Raw genomic sequence first — 25,463 nt, 5'->3', positions numbered from 1 at the left:
TTCTTTCACAAATGTTTGTAGAAGCAGTCTGCATGCCTAGGTGCTTGATTTTATACACCTGTGGCCATGGAAGTGATTGGAACACCTGAATTCAATGATTTGGAGGGGTGTCCCAATACTTATGGCAATATAGTGTATGTGTCTGATTTTGACTTTCAGGAGACCAACAACTTTAAAACAAAATAAGAAGAAATACCATTGAAACACATGGAGAAAAAACAGAGACTGTTTGGCCTAAAACCCTACATGCTTTATTTCAGTTCTAGGTTTTGCCGAGCGCAAAAGGTCGACAAGAAGAATACACACATTGCCTACACGCACAAGGGCCTCCCACGCACACACACACCATATCTCACACACAGACACACATGCGCGCGCGCACACACACAGACAAGTGGGGCCGTGCGCATACAGGCATTAAATTATCAGAAATGAGCCAATCACTGCGCAAATAGAAAATGTATATGATATAGTAAGAAAACAAAAGCAGTAAAATATCATAGTTTACAATAATTCTTCACATTCAAAGGCTTTACATATTCAATACATACACAGCAAGGCCCTGGAACATGACTTCAATCCAAATATGCTTTCATATATTAGAATTTAAATAACACAGAGAAGCCAGGCCAGAATGGAGCGGCCCAATAACCTTATACAAGAATAAAAATACAAAACCTGGATCCTAGAGTCACCTCTTTACTCACCTCCCATTTGCAATTTTACATCAACTGTACATCACAGTCATCTGTTACCGATCAGGAAGACGCACGCACGCACACACTCAGTCTGTCAGTCTCACTCACTCCACGGACTTCCTGTTAAAAACGGCCAAATGAGAGGAGCCAAACACACGCACACGATCAGATTGCCCCTCCGTCACAAGCCTCCAATCAGCAACGCATACCGTCACAATGCAAGCTTTTTAAAGGAAAACAGCTAAACTCAGTCGTGCTTTCAGCATAGGGCCGGGGGGTGACGAATTACCCTCTCAAACCACATTACCCATGTGGCTTTTGTGGCGGTGTGGTGCCGTCTCCCGGTGCGATTTGAAGCTTTATTCGTAACGTGAACATGCCGAGGAGAGATTCGACACCACATCCTCCAATCGGAATCAGCAAGACCAGCTACTGTAGCCAATAAGGGTAAAAGGACCCGCCTTAATTCTAAACGCAGACTAAAGCGACACACACTACGAAGCGTTTAGGCGTTTCAATGTAAGGAGATGAGTGTGTGTTCGCGTCGAGCGAGAAAAGAAGAGAACATATGCACTTGTTCCGCAACAGGCGGGTGGAGATTGCACGATTCAAGAGTGTTTGTTACCTGCATCGCATTAAACTGATGGAAAGACTTTGTCGAAACGTGTGATAAAGGTTTTCTACGGCTTGCCTGCCGACATGCTGACTACGGCCTTGCTGCTTTTGGTTGTAAAGACTCCACCCTCGGCATGTGAAACAACTGAATCTGAACAGAGAAAGTGCCTGGGAGCGACGGGACTGATATATGAAGAGACAGAAAGACAATATATAGCTGGAGAGGTGTCTCTACAGGGGTGTGTCCCCGTCCTGTGATTGGTTGGAGAGCTGTGGGGGCGTGGCCAAAGGGGAGGAGCACTGTAGTCCTATAGGCTGGGGCTCTGGTGTTTGTGGTAGATCTTCCTCCAAACTTCCTGGATCTTCTTGCACCATTTATCAGCGTTGCCGCTTGGGTCCATTAGATAGTACGTCCGGTTTGGCTACGGAAACAAAGCAGCGTCATTAAACATCTGATTTAAACCATGCAGATGTGGTGTTATAAGATAATAGACTGCTGGGACTGCAGTTACCGTGTGAACAAAGAAGGTTTTAAAGTTCTTTGCTTCAGGCCGTAGTTCAGGTGACCATGGAATCTCCCCTTTCAGAACTTTATTGACTGGATCCACGTAGTACAAGTGAGGACCCTCAGTCAGTAGCAACTGCCTCCTCCGTGCAAACAGACCCTATATACGTACACAAAGGGAAAGACACAATGAAACATCAACTCTTTTAATAAAGTAAGATTATAAAACATATAGATCCTGTCCTTGAAATTATAAAACAAAATATCAGTTCGTAAGATTCAGGAATTGGACAACAGTGGTTGTGCTGTGTGGATTGATTCACTAAAAAGAACTGAATCATGCGAGTCATCCATTCAGGAATTGGTCTGACTCCACTGGTTCTGAATGGTTTTGATTCACTAAATTGAACTAAATCAGAGTCATTTGTTCGGGTGCTGGATGAAATACTCAGATTGCACACTTTTGATTAATTGAAAAAAAAAAAAATCTAATCATGAAGACCAGTTCACACCAAGGACGATAACTATAACGATAAAGATATTGTTTTAAATGTAAATGAATAGCAGAATCCACACCACAGCTATAACGATAATGGCACAGAGGAACAATATCATTGGAATTACTTTCAGAACGATTTTTTCCAGTTGATGAACGATAAAAACATTGACAGCCAATCAGAATCCATTCTGTTTTAAGAGCTTGAGCATTTAATTTACTTGGGAACTGGATGGACTGCATTGATTCACTGAAAAGAACCAAATCATAAGAGACATTTTGTTCAGGAACTGGAATGACTAAACTGGTTGCACGGTTTTGAATAATTTGCATCATTCGTTCAGGAATTTGATCTGGTGGTACTATGTGGCTTTAATCCACAAAAAGGAACCAAATTATGAGAGTCATTCATTCAGGAAGTGAATGGAATACACTGGTCATGCTGTATAATTTTGATTGACTAAAAAGAACCAAATCATAAGAGTCATTTGTTAGGGAACTGGATGGACTACACTGTACACAAAGTTTTGATTCACTAAAAAGAACTGAATCATAAGAGTCATTTGATCAACAATTGGTCAGACTACACTAGTTGTGTTGTATGGTTTTAATTCACTAAAAACAATAGGTGTGTTCAACTTGAAGCGTCGCTGCGCAGACCGATCGGTGTATGACATCAAAGTACAGTGAGAGTGATTCAAAAGCATACAGAGCCGTCTGTTCTCTAATGGCTCGCGCGGTACTTTGATGTCATACACCGATCGGTCTGCGCAGCGCCGCTTCAAGTCGAACGCTCCTAAAACATTTCAAGAATCATTTTTTCGGGAATAGGATGGAATCCTCTGGACACATGGTTTTGATTCACTAAAAAGAACCAAGTCTGAAGAGTAATTTGTTCAGGAATTGGATGGAAAGCACATCTATCGGATTGCATACTCTTACAAATGAACAGATTACTCACTTTGCGTTTGTCCACTGGGCCCATTTTCAAGATGAGGTTATTCTCCACAAATTGGTGCCTGGTAAAACAAACAAACAAGATAAGTTACAGAAAAGCATGCACAGATAGAAAGTCACATAAAAGGACAATGTGTATTTGTGTACCATGGGTTTGCAGCACTCTGCTTGTCCAGTAGGATGCGTTTCTCCTCATCGCTGTACTGTAGGTCAAGCTCCATGCTATTACTGTCCAGCTCATGAATATGTATAAACTGATCAACACTAGGGGAGGGGTTATATGTAGGATGACTTGTCTCTCCTGTAAGAGGAACTAAAGGGGCAGGGCCCGGCTGTGCCACCTGCATACAACTGAACTGGCTCAGGAGATCATCATACTGGAAATAAAAGAGAAAAGGAGATTAAGAATGATCTAAATTTCACATTTTCTGAAGAAACTCAGACCATGAGTCATTTGTGTTGACTCACGTTTCCATAGCAGTCCTCATCATCCTCAGACATGGCTGGAAGATACGCTGTTAGTTTGGGTGGAGTCTGCAAATGTACATCATCCCAGCCAACCGTTTCAAAAAAAGGGTGGGACTTCAGTGGTCCGTAGCCACCCATCTCATCACAGCCAATCCGCTTGCACGGATCCAGTGACTGTGAAAATAACACACGGATGAGCTCACAGCAGATCCTCACCTACACTAAACATGAATAGAAAAAACAAACATTTATGACTAAATAAGGCTGACCAGAAGTTGTTCCACAAGGTCCTTAGCTTTGGGGAAAAATTTCTCAGGAAACTCGTACTCGAGTTTTATAATCTTCTGGAATATTAGATACTCATTCCTGTGATGGATAAAAAGAAACAAACAATGATTAGTAACTGTAGGTTTGGGCTTCTTCACATTGACAGGGTAGATGTTAGGGATGGATCACAAGGTTAACAAGTGCTCTGCGCTGACAATATGCATTGTAAAACCTAGGACTAATTGATAGTCGACTAAAAATGTTATTAGTTGGTTAGTCGCAGAAAAAGTCAGGCAGTCCGTGAGGGACAGATCATTAACGGCGGGTCGCTGTGGTAATGTATGTCGGGCAGGAAATCCAAACGTTTGCCTATCATCCATCAACCTCAAATATGGCTTATTTAAAACATGCAAGTAGTAGCTACTTTACATGGCCGCTCGCTCTAACGTTAACCTAGACAAATGTGATAAAAATTTTTTTAAATTAGCCTCACAGACATGAGAAATATACCTATAGAAAGCTTGAAATGTCAAGCGATTGTTGACCAATTCAAGTGGAAAACAAATATTATATCTCAGATTATGTAATCCGTATGAAACGTGCATATAGACGCGTCTACTACTGCGAAGATGAGTCAGCGTCGTCGACTATATCTCTGCAGCCGAAAACAGAAAACATTATCAATAAATTATTAAAATGTTTAGACAGTCTCCTTGTTGTTTTTTCATGACACATTCAGAATCATTACTTTTGTGGCAAGCTTTATGCATGTGCTTGAGTGCTGATTAGGCAATGTATTATATATAGGCAATTAAAGGCTCATTATTATATTTATACACGTGCGATTAGTTGGCTAATCACTTAAATGAATGACTACTAGTCGACTAGGAAAAACTTTAGTCGAGGGCAGCCCTAGTAAAACCCAATGCTGAAACCACTGGACTTCTTTGACAGCAGTCTCACGTCTAGCACTATTTATCATTTTTAAGATGGTGTTAAATTATAAATACAGCGACTTAAACATCTCTGTATTGCTTCTTCATTAATTACACTATGTTTTGTCTTTATTCTCTTTATATAATTTATGTACACTCCCGTTAAGCCTTGGTAAGCATAACTTTAAAAAACACTGAAAAAATCTTACCAACACAAACTTTTGAACTGTAGTGTACAGTATATTGTTTTGCACTGTTTTGTAATGCTGCTTAGCTGCAAACGCTTTGACACTGTACAATATACTTTATTTTACAGTCCTGTTCCCAATGTACATACTATGTACTTATTATAGTTATTACAATAACTGGGTAATAACTAGGTACTAACCCTGACCCTAACCCTTGTAGTAGCCTTATATTAACCAGTACTTTCTTAGGTAAGTACACATAAGTGTAAGTACTGTAAAATAAAGTGCAACCCATATCTGTCCGAAACCTTAAACAGTCTAATTACAAGGGCTTGATTAGTTGACTAGTAGTTCAGGCAATCCACCGACTAATCCATTTTAAATCAATAGTTTTGCACATCACTAGTACTCTGAAAAGAAACTCACCCAGCTCTGAATGGCGGCAAACCAGCAACAAGCTGGTAGATGATGCAGCCTAATGCCCAGAGATCCGAACTGCCACAAGAAATAAGATGTTAAAGACAAACACACAAGTAAGCCAACTAACAGTCATAAAACCTCAAATAAACCCTAATCATGTCTCCTGCATTCAGAAGAGGAACCACTAAATAAATGCTGCAACAAACAAACATGAAGCAACTCTGAATTAGGCCCGTTTCATTACAACGAAAGCATTACAACTGCACACCATGAAATATTCATCAGTCGTGTTTACCTCTTGCAGGCAGATTTCTCAGTCAGTAATTCCGGAGATACGTACTGAGCCGTACCAACAAATGAGTTTGCTCTTGCTGCGGGGAGAAACATCAGAATCACAATGTCACTTAATAAAACCACTATTATAAGAGGAAACTTGTGCATGAACGGTAACAATCATCAGAGGATGATTGTTATGAGGCATATGTGTGTTTTACCCTGTTTGCTGTCAGAGGACAGTTGTTTGGCCGTGCCAAAGTCTGTTATTTGAATATGCATCTCTTCACTGAGCAGAATATTCTCTGGTTTCAGATCTCTGTAACAAAACCACAGTAACACAAATAACTCAATGACAGGATAGAAAGAAAACATTAAAAATCACACTACAGACACCTTAAAGACAAACCTACTAACCTGTGGATGATGCCCTTCTGATGCAAGTACTCAAGAGCACAAACTATCTCAGCGGAGTAGAACCGTGTGCAGGTCTCGTCAAATGAGCCAATTTTTCGAATGTATTTCAGCAGTTCGCCATTTTTAGCATAGCTCAATCCAAAATCTGAGAGTACATTCAGGAAAGCATTCGATTTAAATCGATCAAATTCAGTGTCAACAGTATTGTAGACATAAGCTTTGTGTAGTAATTTATCAATATTGGCCAAATCAATTAATTGGTCAACATTTTAGCCATTATTATTTTTATATAATTATTGCCATTGAAACTAACCCCCTCTTAATTTTTTTTTAATTCTTTTATTTTTAATGTTTTAAAAATATTTTAGAGCAAAATATTAATATACAGTTTTGAGAATACTTTATATAAATACATATATAAATAAATATAAAATTATATATATATATATATATATATATATATATATATATATATATATATGTATATTATAAATACATATATATTTTCATTGTTTAACACTTATATATATATATATACACACTTTACATATAAAATGTAAATTTTATATATATATATATATATATATATATATATATATTATATTATATCTCGACCACTTGACCACTAGCATGTGTGTGAAGGATACACAGCTTCTCTTCATCCTGAAAGGTGAAGTAGAGCTTGACGAAGAACGGATGATCCAGGTGTGACATGATGTCTCTTTCTCTCTTAACATATTGCGCTTTGTTCTCCTTCATTATGTGGCGCTTTTCCAGGATCTTAACTGTTGAAACACATGCACAAACATTTTTCAGTACATGCTCCCATCTAGTAGTTTATCAAATGTATTACTGACAAATCGAATGCATATGAACCACAGTCTGATGATATAATGACTTACTTGCATATTCCTTCCCCGTCGAGTGTTCCTTTGCTAAGACAACCTGCAAGTAGCACAGATGGCAAAGGTTAGTACATTAAATGAATAACACTATCTGAGGTACATCAGATGTGCATGACTGTGCGTGTCGTACGGTAGAGAAGGAGCCTTCTCCCAATATTTTGCCGAATCGGAAATCCTCAGGTCTCTTCTTGCGAGGCTGAGTCGGCTGGGGGGGTAGTGCCTGTCCCTCCATGCTGCTGCCGTGGAGACGGGGCGTGTCCTGCTGGCCTCTTACCATGGATGGACAGGAGATGAGAACAGAGGAGTGGAGGGATGCAACATCATACTGATGAGAGAAAGAGCGCCCGAGTCAGTGTATTACTCACATTACCGAACTACTGCCTCTGATGTAATTATGGCTTGTGATAGTTTTATGATAGATAGTACACTATTTCTGTTTTATATAACTTTTTAGCATTTTTATATAATGATTTCATTTTTAATTATTTAAATATTTTAAAGAAAAATATTAATATTTCGAAACATTTAGGAATCTTTTGTTTCGAATCAGTGGTTCGGACCATGTTTCAAACTGCCAGTCACATGATTTCAGTTAACAAGGCTTCAACATAACTGTTTCGAAGTGTCCGAAATCGTCCCCTATACCCTTCAATAAGGCACTATTTGAGGGGACAGCCATTTGTAGTGGTGTCCGAAACCATAGTGGACATTATCAAATGCACTCATTCAATCCCATAATGCATCGCAATAACAAGTGTACAACTGATGTCCACTCAACGGCTAGAGAATACCTATAATGCACTGTGAGAGTCGTGCTGAATGAATTCCCGTGTCTCGCCAGAAGATGGCGCCTGCAGCTGAATCATCAGCTGGTCCAATGTGGCTACAGCGTAATATAATACAGGTATAAATTCCTTTTTAATTGATTAAATTGTTTAATTACGGTTTATACATGCTAGTTTCCATGACAGAGTTCAAGATAAACCTTTTTATTACTACTGGAGCTTAAACTCCAGTTCGTTAAGTTTCAAATGATTATTAAACAGCAAGCATAAACTATGCAAAAGCGGCAGTCTTTCTGGCGTATTCAGTGTCCTAATTCGCTCAGTCGTTTTCATTCACTCCTTCAAGTGGACTATATTAGTGAAATAACAAAGGTAAGCTTCAGCTTCGAAAACAGCTGAAATGTTTCGAAATTTCAATGGTTCACCGCTGGGGACGATCTCTGTCAACCCATGAATCATGCGGATTCACTGAGCTTGTCTCCCAGAGGCTATGGTTTCTACCTGATCTCTGATCAGTTTTATGGATTTGTAGACGTTTTAATGAGGCATTTGTATAATTAAAAGGAACAATAGTTATTAATAGTCTCTTATTGGCCTGTTTAGGTGAGCCATCCATAGAACAAATAAAACATGCCCTGTAAATTGATTAAAAAACACGTTATATAGATATTTAATATTTAATGGTATTAGATAATTAGTTAACTGCAATAAAAAAAATTGCAATGGGTTTGTAAAAGCTGTTTTTATGCATGTTTGGTCTGAGTTTGTGTTGCATTTACACGGTTTTGACCAGCAGGAGTCACCAGCACGTGGTGCTTCGAACGCTTCGAAACAGTGAATCATTTTGCGAAGCAACTGGTTCAGTTGATTCGAAGCTTTGAAAAGCTTCGTTTCTCCAATCACTACCTGTAACTGCAGCTCACATTATTCATAAACAGCACTCCTACAATAATGACACCTCTATAAAACACGAGTCACATGACAACAAGAACTTTAGACAAATCCCCAGCAAAAATCCTGTTAACTACCCATCGCAACCTATGTAGCACAATACTAATTCATACTTCATACAGTTAATGAGGCTTAAGAAACAATAACAATAATAGAAATAACTGAGGCAAGTTACTTTGCAGGATTTACAGTGAAAAATCTATATCAGCTACATACCCAGTTTAATATGCTGTGCCTGAAAAAGGCCCACTAATGAGTCTGATATTTCACCAATCATATTCATAAGGGTTTTGACTTAGTCTAGTGATCTATACGACGTTATACATAATAATAATAAGCTGTCAAAAGCACCTGAGAAGGTGAAACCTTAAAAATCTCTAAGCCATTTTTATAGGCCGCAACTCTGAGTCTGTTCATTTCAGTGGAAATAACATGCCTAACTAAGTCAATGATAACATGGACATGTTAATAAGCAGTTATAGACATATAGTGCTACTAATTATCCCTTAATTATGGTTTAAAATGATAAACTGACAGCAAACAGAGAAGCAAATGAGGCAAAAACAACCTGAGGCGACTTATGCTAGAAGCGCTACTGAATCAAAAGCGGTGTTGTAGTTTGTCAGAGACTTAAGAACAAGCCCTGGGTGTTTACTGTATGTTCTCAATTAATTCTTAGAAATAAAAATGATTTGTGTAAATTGAGAGCAGGTTTAAGACAGCCAGAAGCAAAACCCTATGCCGTGAGTTAGCGGTCAGGCTAACGGCTAAGAAAACAAGCAACTTCATTTGTTGATAGAATTAGCTCGCAGCGCTAACACACAACAATATGAGCATTTATCTACAATGCTCCTTCAAAAATATCAACATCGAGCCTAATAATTCATTCAGAAATCCCTGTATAAATTACGATAAGAAACAAAAGTTGACACTTCCTGGTTAATAGACCTGCGCTTGTTTTGGGGACTAGCGGGCTAATGAGGCTAAATGCTAAGCAAAAGACTCGGGTCGCAAGCGTCCCGCGCCACCCCCCAAAAAAACGCCGTTACAAGCAGCGCGCGCAACGCGGCGCGAGGCGGCTTCGAGCCCGCGTTCCCAAGACGTTGGGGGTACTTACGATCTGACTCGTGGCTCTTGCCATGGAAGTTTTCCGCGGGTAATTTATTTGGGATTAAATAATTGTGGAGACTGGAGTCATGGCCGCCCTCTCTGCGCCTTCGTTTCACGGCTGTGACGTCACGCCACAACAACATTACTGCAGTCGAGAGGAATAAAAAAAAAAAAAAAAATACCGCGCGCCCCCAAACGGCGAATCCCCAAATTTCCATCTATATCCACCTTTTTCCTACGCCCCATGACGCTTTGCGCGATTTATGGGTGTAACTTCCGTTAAACTTTAAACAGTCAGTCAGCAAAAGGTTCGCTTTATGAACGCAATAATAAGCATTTTCCAAAACTGGCTACAATGAGATGATATTATTCTACTTACCCTTCAACCATCGAACATTAAAAGTAAATTTAAGTGTAAAAACATTAACAAAATTACTACAACAGATCATGAATAAGCCTGATTATTTCAGCATCAATATTATGGACATGATCACTATGTCTGTATTATAGGTTTCCTTAATCAAAAATGTAAATTAACTGCAACACTGAGTGATTGATATTTCAAAGTTCCATCATTTTAAGAGACAATAAATATAGTATTGACCTGCTTTAGAAAATAAACACTGCTAATAGGAATTAGAAATGAAAAGAGGAGACATTTTAAAGCATCCATGTGGAAAACAAACCCACAAAGAGATGAGGATTTGAGGAGAAAAATTCTTGTTATACCATGTCACGTTAAAATACCAAGCGTTATGTTCAGTCAGTGTTGGGTAAGTTAATCTAAAAAAGTAATTCATTACCAGCTACTAATTACATCTTCAACAGTGTAATTAGATTATTTACTGTAGTAATTACTCTGTCTAAAAAGTATTGCATTGTACTTGCTGAATCCCATATCAACCTTGATTAGTCAAGGATAGATATGAATCTGCTCTATTAATTCCTTCAAATAAATAATATAAAATTGCACATTTTTCTTGAACTGACCAAAGGCAGAAGTTTACAGTAAAAACATAGATGTTAAATCCACTATTGTTTTATATAGAATTATTATAGTCTATATACAGTATTTAATGCAATTACATCAGAAGTAACTGTAATTAAAAAACTGAAAATTTAAGAGTGATCTCTTACTTTACTTTTTTCAAGGGAGAAGTAAATAAATTACAGTTATTAATAATCACTTAGTAATGAATTACACCCAACACTGGTTACCTTATTCTCTTGAAGTCTGAAAATACAACATAAAGGAAATTTTACAGCCATTCAGTCAAACTGATGGATAAGGATTATTTGTAGCACAACCTTATGATTTGAAATTATTTGTTTTAGTCTTTTTAAATGGAACTTCCCCAAACTGGAAGTGCCACCCATAATCTAAAACACAGGTCTGTATGTCACCATTATTTGAATTGCTGTAAACCTACATTTCACCAACACAACGTACTTGCACGTTTGTTTTTGGACGCATGGTCTTATGTATACATGTATTTATAATATTAATTTTCACAGTATAAATTGGGTATAAATATGTAGTTGCCTTTTAAATGTTAGGATGGGGGTCTCTCGCTCATTATATTGAGGGTTTGAAGCATCCAAGATTGAAGACCCCTAATATACCATGATGGTAATCAGCCTAACTAGTTCACTAGCTGATGCCAATTAAATTACACAGGCTGGTTTGAAGAAAGTGGAACTCCAATAAGCAAAACACCAAATGCAGCAAATTACAAACGTCATTTAAATATTTATTTAAACATTTAATTCTACTTGTAAACAGCAGTCAATTAATGTTACCATTACAGTTTGAGAAGATTCTTCTCATGAACACATTATAAAATGTCTTTGGGGAGGTTGCTTCATGAAACTTTGACTACACAGTATCTGATTTCTCTGGTTCGGTTAACTTACTAGCTCCAGCTCTCAACATTTGCAAACACTCAGAAAGCAGAAGTCTGCTCATGTCGTGTGAAGGTCAGTGTTACTAAATCAGTCACTGATAGTCCTTCTTCCCCAAATGTTTCATTTTTTGATTACACAACCCAAGACTACTGATGACTTTCATCATCTTCCTCTTTACTCTTCTGCTCTTCCTCCTCACCATCATCTTCTTCCTCTGATGTCTCGTCACTGTCATCGTCCTCGGCCCTGAGAGAACAAACACACACAGATTACTTTAACTGACTACTCAGGTGGTTTAATCTTAATTGAAATTAAACAAAATTCATAGTAGAATAATAATAATAAAAAAAAGAGACTCACTGAACTGGCCTGTTCAGGTTACAAAAGTCTCTTCCTGAGTCCACATCGAAAGGATCTGGACACAAACAAACATAAAAAGTTATTATTTATTAAATCCCTCACAGTACATTTAAATGGGAACTATTATACCCTTTTTCAAAGTCTTGTTTTTTGGCTCTACTAGAATAGCATTTCATGCTTGAATGTAAAAATTATTTTCCCCATATTTGGTCTTAAGTTCCGAAATTTGTTGGTAGCGACAGAACTTACGACCATATTTGGCTTTGGGATACCCACCCCTGTTTAGTTCCTGTCTCTATGAACTCTCTCCTTCTGAAAAGCGCAATGTGCTCTGATTGGTCAGCTGGACCAGTGTGTTGTGATTAGTCAACCGCTTTGAACGTGTTTGGGAAATGTTATGCCCCTTACCATAACCAGGAGTTTCAACACACTACTAACTAACGCAACTCAACCAACTCAACAGGGCGTTTCAGGGAGTTCAGAAACAGTGCGCACTGATATAGGGGATACCTCCCTTTGGAGTGACTTTTTTTTTTTTTTTTTTTAATGCTCAAACAGCAACATTACACACTAAAGAAAGCTGAAAATGTAAAAAAGCATACTGTAATAGGACCCCTTTAAGTCATTAGACCATACCTATCTCCTCTTCCTGAGGAGTGGCACTGAGAAACTCTTTCTCCACAGCCAGTAGTTCCTCTTCTGATTGGCTGGAAGCGTAACGCTCTAGAAGAGTCTTGTTCAGCTCCAAAAATCCCAAACCCCACTTAAACTTCCTCAGCAGGAGCACAGCGAGGTCACGAAATCCTGAGGCATGATCATATAAAGACACATACACATGTCAATACACAAATAACTGTCCTCCATTTCATCTCAGCGAATTTGCGCAATTTACTCTCAGTTGCTATTATTGTTACGTATTTTGTTCAAAAGTTTGAGGTGTGATGCAAAGCTGTATTTCAGCATCATTACTCCAGTCTTCAGTGTCACATGATCCTTCAGAAATCAGTGTAATATGCTGATTTGCTGCTCAAGAAACATTTCTAATTATTATCAATGTTGAAAACAGTTATGGTGCTTCATATTTTGTGGAAAATGTGATTTTTTTTTATGTAACTTAAGTCCTTACTGTCATTTTTGATCAATAAACCTTGCTGAATCACCAAACATTTTGAACATAGTGTATATATCAGCATTATATCAGCATCTCTAGTCAGCTCTGCCCACAGCTTGGAGACCTATAAAATCCATACGACAACAGCAAGAAGAGAGAAAGCTATAGCTGGGAGCTGCTTACCCACAATGCAGAAGGTGGCAGCATAAGCCTCGACGCAGGACAGCTTGCACGGCTTTCCGTAGTTTACCGGATTTGCTGCAACCAAGTACGGCAAAAGCCTCGGATGTGAGCCAATCATTTTGCTGAAAGGCGTATCTTCAAGCCGTGCCCATGAACAGTCAATCACTGCCAGCCCAGCTTGTGCCACAATCTCCCTGGAAATGAAGAATATTATAGATTTAAAAACTGAGACAAATGTTTGCGTTTTCTCATTTTTATCTACACAACAGTTCAAAAAAGAAGTGTCTTCTGCTCCTTGATCACAAATACAGTGAAAACAGTAAAATTATGAAATATTATTAGTTTAAAGTAGCTGTTTTCTATTTGAATATATTTTAAAATGTATTTTTTTTCCTGTGATGCAAAGCTGTTCTTCCATTCTTCAGTGTCACATGATCCTTCAGAAATCATACTAATATGCTGCTCAAGAAATATTGATTCTACAAAATATATTTGTGGAAACTGTGATACATAATTTTCATGCTGATGCTTGTTTGTCTGTGTAAATGTGAATGGGTTATAAACAGCAAAAGTCACAGTGATTTTGTGAAAACGCTTCCTGCGGCCCACCTGTCGGCAGGTGTGACGTATTTGGTTCCCATCGGGCTGAGTATCAGGCCACTGAAGCGCTGGTTGAGTCGTAGGCAGCGCACTAAACCTTTCCTGGCCAGTTTCCGTCCTGTACAGCGCTTAGGGTCACAGTGACCCAGATCCCACATGGCCAATGGACAGGGCAACTTCACACCTCCTGCAGCCTGTGACTCCGCATCCTCACTGGCTGAAACAAACAAACACATACACTGACAACATATAACCTCATGTGTGTCAAGCTTTATTATAGACAGCAATTGAACTGATATGTTTCAAAAATATGACAACAATACATGCACTCTCTTAACATCCATCTATCTATCTATCATCCAAACAACCACAGACCTTGCAGAGCCTCGTGCATCTCCTCTGTGAAGGTTTCTAATGATTTCCCCTTCATCCTGTGTCGTGTGTCTTTGCCCTTGTGAACCGCTCGCTCACATTTACCCTGTTTTTTACGTCCCATATCTGAAATTCACCTTAGTTTTGTTTTAAGAACTTTCACACGTGTGAATAAGCTATTTAAAGGTTTGACTGTATTATAAACTATTTAACCATCTTACAAATTATAACACGCCAATAATGTATATACTTTACGCTGATTAAAGCATACATTTTAATGTTTATATGCTTTAAAATGAAATCCCAAAGAGTTATTCTGACACGCTGGTTCGTGAGGCCAAAACAGGTTGACGTAATTAAACATGGCTGTTACTGTTACGAAGCACAAAAGGCGTTTATTTATTTAAATTACATCAATATTAATATCATAATGATTCAATTTAGGTTATACAATAGAAAATAATATTTTAAATTCAACTCTATGAATTAATTATACAAAACAGACACAAAAATAATCGATAAAGTAAAAACGGAAGAGGACTTTTATTTACCCCGGAAATATAGCACAATATTTTTTTGGTTTACTGCAACGCCGCGTTTCCTACATTCACGAAGGTTTTAATGCATATTTCGCCTTTGTGTTTAATGTAAACAGTAGTATGGACACATATAAATGTAATTATATCTTCATATGTGTTAAAACTCCTAAATATGAGGTCTTTTCTCGATAATCGTTGCATTTCGCAAGCAACATGTTCACAAAACATAACATCTTCTCTAGCTGAACTCTTCCAATCGGTAATGTTTTCAGTTCTGTCACATGAACAGACAGAAGAGAGATGTAGTTTTACTTAAAAACCTCACGATTTCAAGAGTTATGGAGTCTGTATATTTAAAATTGTGCCTGTTGTATCTGACAGCACTGGGTAAGTGTGATAGACTGAGTTTTGTTTTATAAAATCTGATCAATACAGTATTTTTGCATACGGAACTGAAAGTGTTTTAACATGTTTGTTCCCAAAATACTCTTTATGGCTTTACATCTAGAGGTCTTGTTGTCTTTAGGGTGTTTAGGGAATATTAATAACGTCAGTATCCATTTTGTGTTGTTTTTTTGATATTTCAGTGGCTGTCACATCAGGAGGGAAGATGAAGATAGTGGAGGAACCTAATACATTTGGGTTAGGTTTCCAGCAAACCCTTCAGTTCAAATATGAGATCTAATTAAACAACAGCGTCTAAATCTGCATATTCTTCTTACTTTGATTTTTCAGGTTGAATAATCAGCTTTTGTCTCAGAGTACCCGACTACAGGCGAAGATCAGCCCATCTCCAGTGTCTGGACCTTCACATCTGCACAAACTGGCAGGGAAATGCTTCAACTACATTGAGTCCACGTAAGTAACATCTGCACATCTTCAAAAAATATTAAAAAGTCATTTTAAAAAAGTGTATTCGCTTAATATACAAATTTACCTTGCTATATCTCAGTAAATATGAGGTTTTGAGTCAGCCAAACACGGGATAGTTCACCCAAAAATTAAAAATTATCCCATGATTTACTCAGCCTCAATCCATCCTAGGTGTATATGACTACCTTCTTTCAGATGAAGACAATCGGAGTTATATTAAAAAATATCCTGGCTTTTCCAAGCTTTATAATGGGAGTGAATGGGGCTCGAGATTTTGAAGTCCAAAAAGTGCATCCATCCATCATAAAAGTAATCCATACGACTCCAGGGGGTTAATTAAGTCCTTCTGAAGCAAAGCGATGGGTTTTTGTAAGAAAAATATCCATATTTAAAACGTAATAAAATATGTTATCCGGCAATGGCCTCAGAATAATGGTATTTTTCATAAAGGTTGTCACAAATTTTTTTGTCACATGTAAATTTATACAATTTATTCATTACAATATTTGTTTGCCAAAACTATGATTAGATACTTGTTTTTGTTTGTTTGTTTTTTTCTGTTTTATGATATATTTTGCTGCTTTATGGTTTAATCTTTGCTGGAAGTTTCCATTGTGACAACATGCCCCGCTAAAGGTCAACATGTGTTTGTGTTGTGTATCTTCTCTTTTTATTTATTCTGTTTTTTAGATACAAATACGTATTCTGTCCATTTCATAACGTGACTCAGCATGAACAGAGTTTCAGATGGAATGCATACAGTGGTATATTGGGGTAATAATCTTTATCCAAGTTTTTATTATGCTTTCTTCTATTTAGTAAAGCTTAAAATGGCATTATTTGAAATCACTGTGTATGTGTAGTATCTGGCAGGAATGGGAGATTCAGAATAACACGTTTACTGGCATGTGGATGCGAGAAGGAGATTCATGTGGAAACAAGAACAGACAGACCAAGGTCTGAACACTTTGTCTCTGTGTTAATTGTAATGTGAGTTTACGGATATGTTTTCTGCCAGTAAATGGTGACGTGTAAAGGATATTGAGATTTTATGTCTCTATTGAAGGTTCTCCTGGTGTGTGGGAGCAGCAGTAAACTGTCGAGTGTTTCAGAGCCGCAGACGTGTGTTTATTCACTGACATTTGAGACGCCACTAGTTTGTCATTCACACTCTCTCTTAGGTGAGTTATTTTAGTATCATTCAGGTGCTATTATAGTTTTTAGCTTGTTTTGTCTTAGTTTAAATAATTTTAAAGGGATAGTGTACAGAGTCTCACTGTGCGCTTGTGTGTTTTCAGTGTATCCAGTTTTGAGTGAGCAGTTACAGAAGGAGTGGGATGAAATTGCGCAAGCTCGATATGAAGATCTCATCACAGAACAGGTGACAACAAACAAACACATACACTGTTATACTCCTCACGCATCTGAGAACGTAATAATAAGAGATGTTTGTGTGTGTTTAGGGATATAATAAGCTGCTGAAGGAGCTGTTTGAAGAGGCGGGTCTCCTGAGAAGAGCTCAGCAGCAGAAGGCAGAGGAGAGCACGACGTCCCTCACACAACCGAGTCTGGAGCAGTGCACACAGGTCAGAGAGACACGTGCAGGACATACTGCGTCCAGCTTTGGTTATGCTTGTGCTGTTAGCATGTGTGTTTATTTGAACAGGACTTTGAAAAGCAGCGAGCAGAGATAGAACGGCTACGATCGCTCCTAACACAACATAACATCTCCTACGAGGCGACAACAGGTGAGACACGCATGCACTTCTTCAGCTCATCTAATAGACTCAAGTCACTTAAAAATGTCTGAATGTGTCATTTATTTTAGCCCTATGAGGCCTACTGTGTAATATTTCATATGCAAAGGCCTCTAAATGATCAAAACTTTGCTAAAAAACTGATTGTTTAGACATTTTTAGCAAGTAAAAGGCATTTTGGTAAAATCTGTCCACCTTCATTTCGTGGTTCATGTGTCTTTTTGCTATGAAATCCTTACTGATTTTTATAAAGTAAACGTAAGAATACATTTTATATTGTTAGTATTATTTCAAAATGAACATTTAGTGGAGTGAAGCAACTTTACTTGATTATCCATGCATCATTTTTTGAGAAAAATCATGTTAAAATGTATCAAATATGATCATCAGACTTTTGAGGAAGGTTTATTTGTTCATCTCTCACTCATCATTGTTTTGCATTGCATTATGTTTTAAAACTACAGAGCTTTGATCATAAAACTAAGCATTTAAATATAATCTTACTAAGACATATTATTGAGAGATATAGAGTGATAACTGATATTTACATGCATTTTGTTTAAGTAGTTATTAAATCCCATTGATTTACATTACAATCTATAAGAATTTCATCTGACTTTTTAGCCATATAAATAACAACAACTGCACAAATTGCATATTTTTGCTCAGTTTGGGCCTCTGAATAAAATTGGTGGTCATATTCTCCTATATGGGCCATAAAAACCTGATGTATCAAATGTGATACTCAACAACAACAACAACAAAAAACAGATATACAAACTTTTTTTTGGTCTAAAGGTTCAATAAACTGTTCTGTTTAAAAAGAAATTATTAAAATTATTTTGTATGGCAGACTTTACAGGGTTAAAGAAAGCTAGCACATCCTAAATATTTCACAAAAAGAATTTGTTGATGCCTTGAACGTGAATCACTGGTGCCCACAGAGGTTAAGTGTACAAATCAAACTCTTCTCGCTCTCTCAGACGGGACACGGGATCAGGGTCATGTCGAGCCCTCGCCCCTCCAGGACCAGCACCTCCGCGGTGACACCGGATTTATTGCTGATCTGCACTAAGATACCCAGCAGGATCACAAAACACAGAGTTAATTTAAACATTCAGGAAAATAATGTTACTGTGAGATAATGGTATTTAATGAGTTTTAAATTTGACTTGATTTAGTCTGAACTGACTATGTATTATGAAAAATAAAGTTTTTATGAGTTCTTACAGCATTGTGCCATCAGTTCTTAAAGGTGATGTCAATTTTTTTTACTTTCTGTTGTCTGTGTGGTATTATGAAAACATTGCTTGAGGCTTGTTGTTTAAGCACCAAGACCAGCCTGAGAGGCACAAAATGTGTTTTTGCATTTAAAAAAATGTAAGTAGCAATGGAATGAAAAAAACACAAGGTCTAAAAATGCAGGGGTTTTTATCTTAAGCAACAACTTTTTAAAATGCAGTCTTATGCGCAAGACGCTGCAAAAGTCACAATGGTCAAACAGACCTGCCTAGCACTTAAAATGCGTTCTGTGTGAACAACAACCTCTAAACAATGTTGGCTCAAAGAATGGTGAGCGTTATGTTCACATGAAATGTTTACAACCTGTTTTTCTGCCAAAATATCACATGCTTCCAAGTGACTCACTCTGGATATTCAATGAGAAAAAAGGTTGGGTGGGGAATTTATTTTGTCTTTTAGTTTGATTGAGGACTTTAAATTTATTTATTTTTCCCGCCGATCAGTAAAACACTGTCCTGGACTGGAGTGACACCTATCAGCATGGATGTAGTCTCATGCAAAAGTTTTCGATTACTGCTATGGTAGAAATAGTCCAGCCTATTCATAAGCATTTGTGTCACCCATGATTTATTCCTCAACAACTGAAAATTTTAATAACAAAGAAGTTATCATCTCAACATGGCAGCCGCCACGAGGGCAGACTACCCTTTATGTAGAATGAACCAGCTTTTTCAAGGCCACTGAAATGACTGGAGTTTTCATCTTAGGCAATTTTAAGCATATTTATTTTTTTATTACAAGTATTCGTTTCTAAGTGGGAATTGGGGGGAAAAAATTAATTGCTGTACCTTTAAAACCAGAAGTTATTTATATTATAGTTATATATAATGTTATAATATATATATATATATATATATGAAAATGTAGCCCGTTCTTGGGAATCGTGAGTGATGATTTAAAGTAATTGACGAATCATTTTGTCAAACGCTGAATTAAAATTAACTGTCCAAACGAACCGATTCGCTAAAATGAATCGTGCGTCCCAATGCCAGAATCCGGTAACTTGAGATTTGAAATACTCCTTCTGAACCACTAGATGGCAGCATCCAAAGCTCTATCGTTCTTTTTCTGCTTTGTGTAAACAAACCAAACATTTTAGCCGAAATACCACTGTCATTTACACAGAAATACCCTTCTCACACCCTCCAGTCTTTTTTTTTTTTTTTTTTTTTGCTCCTATCCAATTCTCCCTTTTTCTGCTCTTTCCCTTGACCATCACTAGACAGCATTATCAGAACAAACAGCTCAAACTGCAAATAACAGACAAAAACCCTCGAGCAATCGGTTCCAGGGCAGCAGTTTTCTCTTTAGTTGTAAATAAGATGTAATATCTTAGGATGTAGCAACTGTCTGTCGAGACGCATCTTGTTAGAAGCCGAAACACACAGAGGAGAGTTCAGATAAAAATGACCAGACCGTGAAAAATAAAATCCAATTACATCGAGACGGCCCAACACACCAGAGAGCAAATAAAACTAGATTTTTACTTCTCCTTCAGCCTTTGCCTGTGCTGCCATGATTCCAAGGTGCTCTGTGTGGGTTTAACCCTTGTATTATGTCAAATTGACCGTAATTGGATTCAATGCAATTCAGCAAAAATCACAATATTATAAACAGTATTTTAAATTTAAATGCTGTGTGTGTGTGTGTGTGTGTTTTCCTGAAGCTCAAACAGCAAGATCATGGATTTAGTTCCCAGTTCTTCGAATAAAAACTTCTGGCAAATGCACAACTGACATAACACTGTAAAAAATTATTTTCATGATTTGTTATCACAACATTTTTTCTTTTATCAACCAAGATAATTAATGTGGTTCAGATAACATAATATTTTGAGTTTTTGTTGATTAAACCAATCACCTTCATTGTATTAACTCAAATTTTTAATTTCAATGAACTCAACATTTTAAACAACCGGGTAACTTAATTTTTTTAAGTTAAACCAACCATTCTTTTTTTACAGTGAAAATACATAAAACCTTTTTTATTTTGGGTCTGTGCACCTGCCTGTAACCATGAAATTTGTGGGTCAAATTGAATTTTAATATAAATTGCAAATGCACACTCTACAACACCTCAGAATGTCAAAACTTTGCAGGCATACTCATAACCCAAAATAAAAAACAGGCACAACTGCAAGAAAAACATCAACTCAAAAATGTGTTGCGGATCAAATTGACTCGGCACATACATTAAAGGTGCAGTGTGTGAATTTTAGCGACATCTACCGGTGAGGTTGCAAATTGCAATATAGAGAAGCTACAGTGTGGCCAACACAGGACAAAGATGTAGTCATCTGAGACAGCAGAGAGTAGCCAGACTATAGAGCAGTTTGTCCATTTAGGGATACTTTAGAAACATGGTGGCGCAAAATGGCGACTTCCATGTAAGAGGACCCGCGGTGTATGTAGATAGAAATGGCTCATTCTAAGGTAATAAAAACATAATGGTCCATTATGTAAGGTCTTTATACACCACTGAAAACATAGTTAAAGGGTTAGTTCACCCAAAAATGAAAATTCTGTCATTTATTACTCACCCTCATGTCGTTCCACACCCGTAAGACCTTTGTTCATCTTCAGAACACAAATTAAGATATTTTTGATAAAATCCGATGGCTCAGTGAGGCTTCCGTTGACAGTAAGTTAATTAACACTTTCAATGTCCAGAAAGCTACTAAAGATGTATTTAAAACAGTTCATGTGTCTACATTGGTTCAACTTTAATGTTATGAAGCGGCAAGAATACTTTTTGTGTTATTCAACACTATCCAGTGATGGGCGATTTCAAAACACTGCTTCATGAAGCTTCAAAGCTTTACGAATCTTCGGAGCGTCTATCAAACTGCCAAAGTCACGTGAAACATTTAAATTTCGAAACGTTTTGAAACACTTATGACGTAACAAAGCCTTGTTCACTGAAATCACGTGACTTTGGCAGTTTGATACGCGCTCCGAACCACTGATTCGAAACAAAAGATTCGTAAAGCTTCGAAGCTTCATGAAGCAGTGTTTTGAAATCGCCCATCACTAGATATTGTTGAATAAAGTCGTTATTTTGGGGTTTTTTTGGCGCACAAAAAGTATTCTCGTGGCTTCATAACTTAAAGGTTGAACCACTGTAGTCACATGAACTGTTTTAAACATGTTTTAGTAGCTTTCTGGGCATCTGAAAGTGTTAATTATCTTGCTGTCAATGGAGGCCTCACTGAGCCATCAAATTTTATAATTTGAGTTCTGAAGATGAACAAAGGTTTTACAGGTGTGGAATTTTCATTTTTGGGTGAACTAACCCTTTAAATATATTACATTGCATTTCTGTCAATATTACCTCCTAAAATGTACACATTGCACCTTTAAAAAATATTCAGGCCTAAATTTAAGATTTATGCATTTGAATTGCATATAAAATTTCCATCAATTTTAATTGCAGTCTTAACTTAAACTAATAAACTTGTGATGCATATTTGTCATAAATGAAACGGGTAAGAAACAGTAAGATTTCTGCACTCAAATCTCCATCTATCTATTTGCATAATCATATTTTAAAAATTCATTTGTTAAAATTGCTTAGGATCTGTTTTACCACCATCAAGGCAATATTGTAGTTTGAATCACTTTTAATCAATGCAACAGTGCACCTCTCCTCAACAAATCACCTGATTTGAGACATCATTCATATCTGTAGCACCATCAGGAGTAATTTGAGTCACACCTGATCTGCAAGACTACAGAAGCAGCGTCTGATCGCTGAAAGCGAGTGACCTTATTATAAGCTCTCTCTCAAGAGATGAAGCTCCAGCCTGCAGGACATCCTCTGCCTCACAATGACGCACTCAAAGGGTGCAGCAGTTTGAGATATTTATATCAGGGTTGTGTACATTAGATCATCAGTCACTTTAGAATTGCAGATGACTCATAATGCTCCCTAGTTAATATTAGACTGCTCTGAATGGGCGTTTAAAATCAAACAAGTATTTTGCTTCTGCACAAGCTGTTTGGATTGATTTTTGAGGAAAACTTTTAACACTGACAAATGCATGAACACAAAAAGGTCAGTGTTGACGTTTCCATCAGGCAGCCATGACAGATGCTTTTGATGAACTTCAGCGCCTGTCACTCAAACCTCAGGTGGGTAATTAAGGCCTTTTCTCTAATTAAATATAAACAACAAAATATGGCAATGACATTCAGCATGAAATCCGTGAACTTCATAGTTTGTCTTTCTATTAATTTCTGAACAGAAGAAGGCAGTGTGTTGGAGGCATGTCTCCTCATAAATGCCGGATGATTTAGTTCTCGAGAGATCCGCGACCTGCTGACTGCGCTTGGAAGGCAGTCAAAGGCTTCATGGATAATCAGCGAGTACAAGACTGGGAAGATCCCCAAAGGGCTGCTTCTCAATTCTTAATGAATGCATGAAAGCAAGAGTATATACCACCTTCCTTCATATACGTACAGATGTCATTTAGGGAGGGACGACAGGAAGCGAGACAGAGACTGAGACAAACAGGCCTCTGTGGAGAGAGACGCTCACGTGACGCCGCCACGCTCCTCCAGCATGTGTGCACTGGCATGCAAAACAGAGGCTGAGCACAGTACAGTCTAACAGACTGTAACCGCTAATGATGTTTTATTTTATAATTCATTCAACACGCTGACAAAAGATTTTTTAATATTTATTAATAATGGTGTTTACATAATATTTTTCCTGTAATAATAATAATAATAATAATACTTATTATTATTAAAGGTGGCACATAATAATAATTAATATTACATTAATAATAGTATGATATTATATTACAAAAAACAATCATACTATTATTAATATAATATTAATATTATAAAGGTGGTATTAATTATTAATAATAATATTATTATTAATAATAATAGATATTTTCCCTGTAATAATAATAATACTTATTATTAAAGGTGGCACATAATAATAATTATTAATATTACATTAATACTAGTATGATATTATATTACAAAAATGATCATACTCTTATTAATATAATATTAATATTTGGGTGGCACATAATAATTATTTAATATTATTAATAATAAATATTTCCTGTAATAACAATACTACTACTACTAATTATTATTATTAATACTAAAGGTGGCACATATTAAAAATAATGATTAATATTACATTAATAATAGTATGATATTATATTACAAAAATGATCATACTATTATTAATATAATATATAATAATTATTATTAATAATAATAATAGTATGACAGTTTATTACAAATAATATCATAAATATATAATATTATTTCACATTTATATATACAATAAATATAGTTTATTATATATAATAAACTATATTAAAACAATATAATAATAATTGTTATTATAATTTTTCAAAAAATGTAATGTACAAACTCTAACAACAAAACTAATTATAATAACAACAATAATAAACTTTATTTTTATTGGAATTATAATTTATTTTATTATTAATATTAATAAAGGTGGCTGATAACAATAACTAATATGAACAGTATGAAAATTATAATGTTATATTATAAATACTAGACTGTACTATATTAATATATAATATATATATAATTATATAATATACAATTATATTATAATTGTTATATTACAACAATATTATATTAACATTAATAATGACGATGATAATAATAATTATTATTGAAAAAATCAATTAAAATTTTGATAACACTTTAGTATGGGGAACACATATTCACTATTAACTACGACTTTTGCCTCAATAAACTCCTAATTACTGCTTATTAATAGTTAGTAAGGTAATTGTTAAGTTTAGGTGTTGGTAGGATTAAGCGATGTAGATTATGGTCATGCAGAATAATGCATTAATAAGTACTAATAAATATTCTAGTATATGCTAATAAGCAACTAGTTAAATTGTTCCCCATACTAAAGTGTTACCAAAATTTTTAGTGTGTAAATGAATAATTAATTAGTATTATTACTGGATGTATATATATATATATTTTTTAATGGAATATTGCAGTATTTATCATAAATGATTTATCTGCGCACATAATACCCTTCGCTGAGAGCTTGATTGACAAGCGATCTAACCAATCATAATGCCGAATCCGCCATTTTGTCCAACAAAGCAGTCAGGAGAGTTATAAGATTAACCTCCGAAGTTGAACTTGAAAAATGGTGTGTACTGACGTCTTTCCGCGGTTGAAACAACATTCCTCCTGTTTATTTAAAGCTATAAATTAACTAGTAGGAAGAGATGATCGGTTCACGAGCTGCTTGAGCTGAGGCGCTACAGCGATCTGTCACGACACATTAAAGAGCCACAAAACGGTATTTATTGTTCGAATTTCTTAAAAAAAAAATGACAAAATTTGAAAGCTGGGACTTTGTTTCATACCAAAAGTAACCTGCTCTGTCATGTCTGTCGACGTGTTGTCAGTGTCCTCTTTGCTCCGCGATGTATTTTCACAACATGAT

The 25,463-nt window shown here is 36.5% G+C and overlaps 3 protein-coding genes across 4 annotated transcripts; 1 reads left to right on the top strand and 2 right to left on the bottom strand.

The window, feature by feature from the left end:
- Positions 1-228: 228 nt before the first annotated feature.
- pdpk1b (3-phosphoinositide dependent protein kinase 1b) lies at positions 229-11,274 on the bottom strand. 2 transcript variants are annotated; one of them, XM_051881811.1, is made up of 14 exons: positions 11,209-11,274; positions 7,275-7,469; positions 7,142-7,184; positions 6,887-7,024; positions 6,240-6,384; positions 6,044-6,141; positions 5,845-5,920; positions 5,556-5,624; positions 4,009-4,105; positions 3,740-3,913; positions 3,419-3,648; positions 3,276-3,333; positions 1,826-1,978; positions 229-1,735 (listed from the first exon to the last, which is right to left on the bottom strand). In XM_051881811.1, exons 1-14 carry the CDS (start codon positions 11,257-11,259, stop codon positions 1,622-1,624), a joined length of 1,641 nt encoding a protein of 546 aa, XP_051737771.1. In that variant the 5' UTR covers positions 11,260-11,274; the 3' UTR covers positions 229-1,621. The 2 variants fall into 2 exon arrangements, with proteins under 2 accessions (XP_051737771.1, XP_051737772.1); XM_051881812.1 differs by lacking the exon at positions 11,209-11,274 and adding an exon at positions 9,998-10,178.
- Positions 11,275-11,720: 446 nt separating this feature from the next.
- Positions 11,721-14,945, bottom strand: tsr3 (TSR3 ribosome maturation factor). The gene is made up of 6 exons (XM_051881814.1): positions 14,525-14,945; positions 14,159-14,366; positions 13,550-13,743; positions 12,892-13,059; positions 12,256-12,310; positions 11,721-12,141 (listed from the first exon to the last, which is right to left on the bottom strand). Exons 1-6 carry the CDS (start codon positions 14,643-14,645, stop codon positions 12,042-12,044), a joined length of 846 nt encoding a protein of 281 aa, XP_051737774.1. The 5' UTR covers positions 14,646-14,945; the 3' UTR covers positions 11,721-12,041.
- Positions 14,946-15,111: 166 nt separating this feature from the next.
- On the top strand, positions 15,112-18,921 carry gnptg (N-acetylglucosamine-1-phosphate transferase subunit gamma). The gene is made up of 10 exons (XM_051881813.1): positions 15,112-15,447; positions 15,648-15,702; positions 15,796-15,918; positions 16,624-16,707; positions 16,797-16,890; positions 17,000-17,114; positions 17,232-17,314; positions 17,397-17,519; positions 17,600-17,681; positions 18,674-18,921. Exons 1-10 carry the CDS (start codon positions 15,342-15,344, stop codon positions 18,763-18,765), a joined length of 957 nt encoding a protein of 318 aa, XP_051737773.1. The 5' UTR covers positions 15,112-15,341; the 3' UTR covers positions 18,766-18,921.
- Positions 18,922-25,463: the final 6,542 nt, after the last annotated feature.

The sequence above is a fragment of the Ctenopharyngodon idella genome, chromosome 23 (assembly GCF_019924925.1).
Source record: "Ctenopharyngodon idella isolate HZGC_01 chromosome 23, HZGC01, whole genome shotgun sequence".
Taxonomy (NCBI): Eukaryota; Metazoa; Chordata; class Actinopteri; order Cypriniformes; family Xenocyprididae; genus Ctenopharyngodon; species Ctenopharyngodon idella.
The sequence above is the reverse complement of the archived record's forward strand: the minus strand, read 5'-3'. Positions and strand labels throughout refer to the sequence as shown.

Bases quoted from the DNA above. Each gene is read 5' to 3' on its own strand.
- pdpk1b (XM_051881811.1), bottom strand. From the start codon at position 11,259: ATGGCTGTAAAATTTCCTTTATGTTGTATTTTCAGACTTCAAGAGAAT. The intron at 6,142-6,239 runs GTTAGTAGGTTT...GTTTTGTTACAG, and splicing joins CAGAAGGGCATCATCCACAG to AGATCTGAAACCAGAGAATA. The intron at 3,914-4,008 runs GTCAGCCTTATT...TTATTTTCACAG, and splicing joins ACCTTGTGGAACAACTTCTG to TCACTGGATCCGTGCAAGCG.
- tsr3 (XM_051881814.1), bottom strand. From the start codon at position 14,645: ATGGGACGTAAAAAACAGGGTAAATGTGAGCGAGCGGTTCACAAGGGC. The intron at 14,367-14,524 runs GTCTGTGGTTGT...TGTTTGTTTCAG, and splicing joins GATGCACGAGGCTCTGCAAG to CCAGTGAGGATGCGGAGTCA. The intron at 12,142-12,255 runs GTGAGTCTCTTT...TTGTTCTCTCAG, and splicing joins AACCTGAACAGGCCAGTTCA to GGCCGAGGACGATGACAGTG.
- gnptg (XM_051881813.1), top strand. From the start codon at position 15,342: ATGAACAGACAGAAGAGAGATGTAGTTTTACTTAAAAACCTCACGATT. The intron at 17,115-17,231 runs GTGAGTTATTTT...GTGTGTTTTCAG, and splicing joins TCATTCACACTCTCTCTTAG to TGTATCCAGTTTTGAGTGAG. The intron at 17,315-17,396 runs GTGACAACAAAC...GTGTGTGTTTAG, and splicing joins AAGATCTCATCACAGAACAG to GGATATAATAAGCTGCTGAA.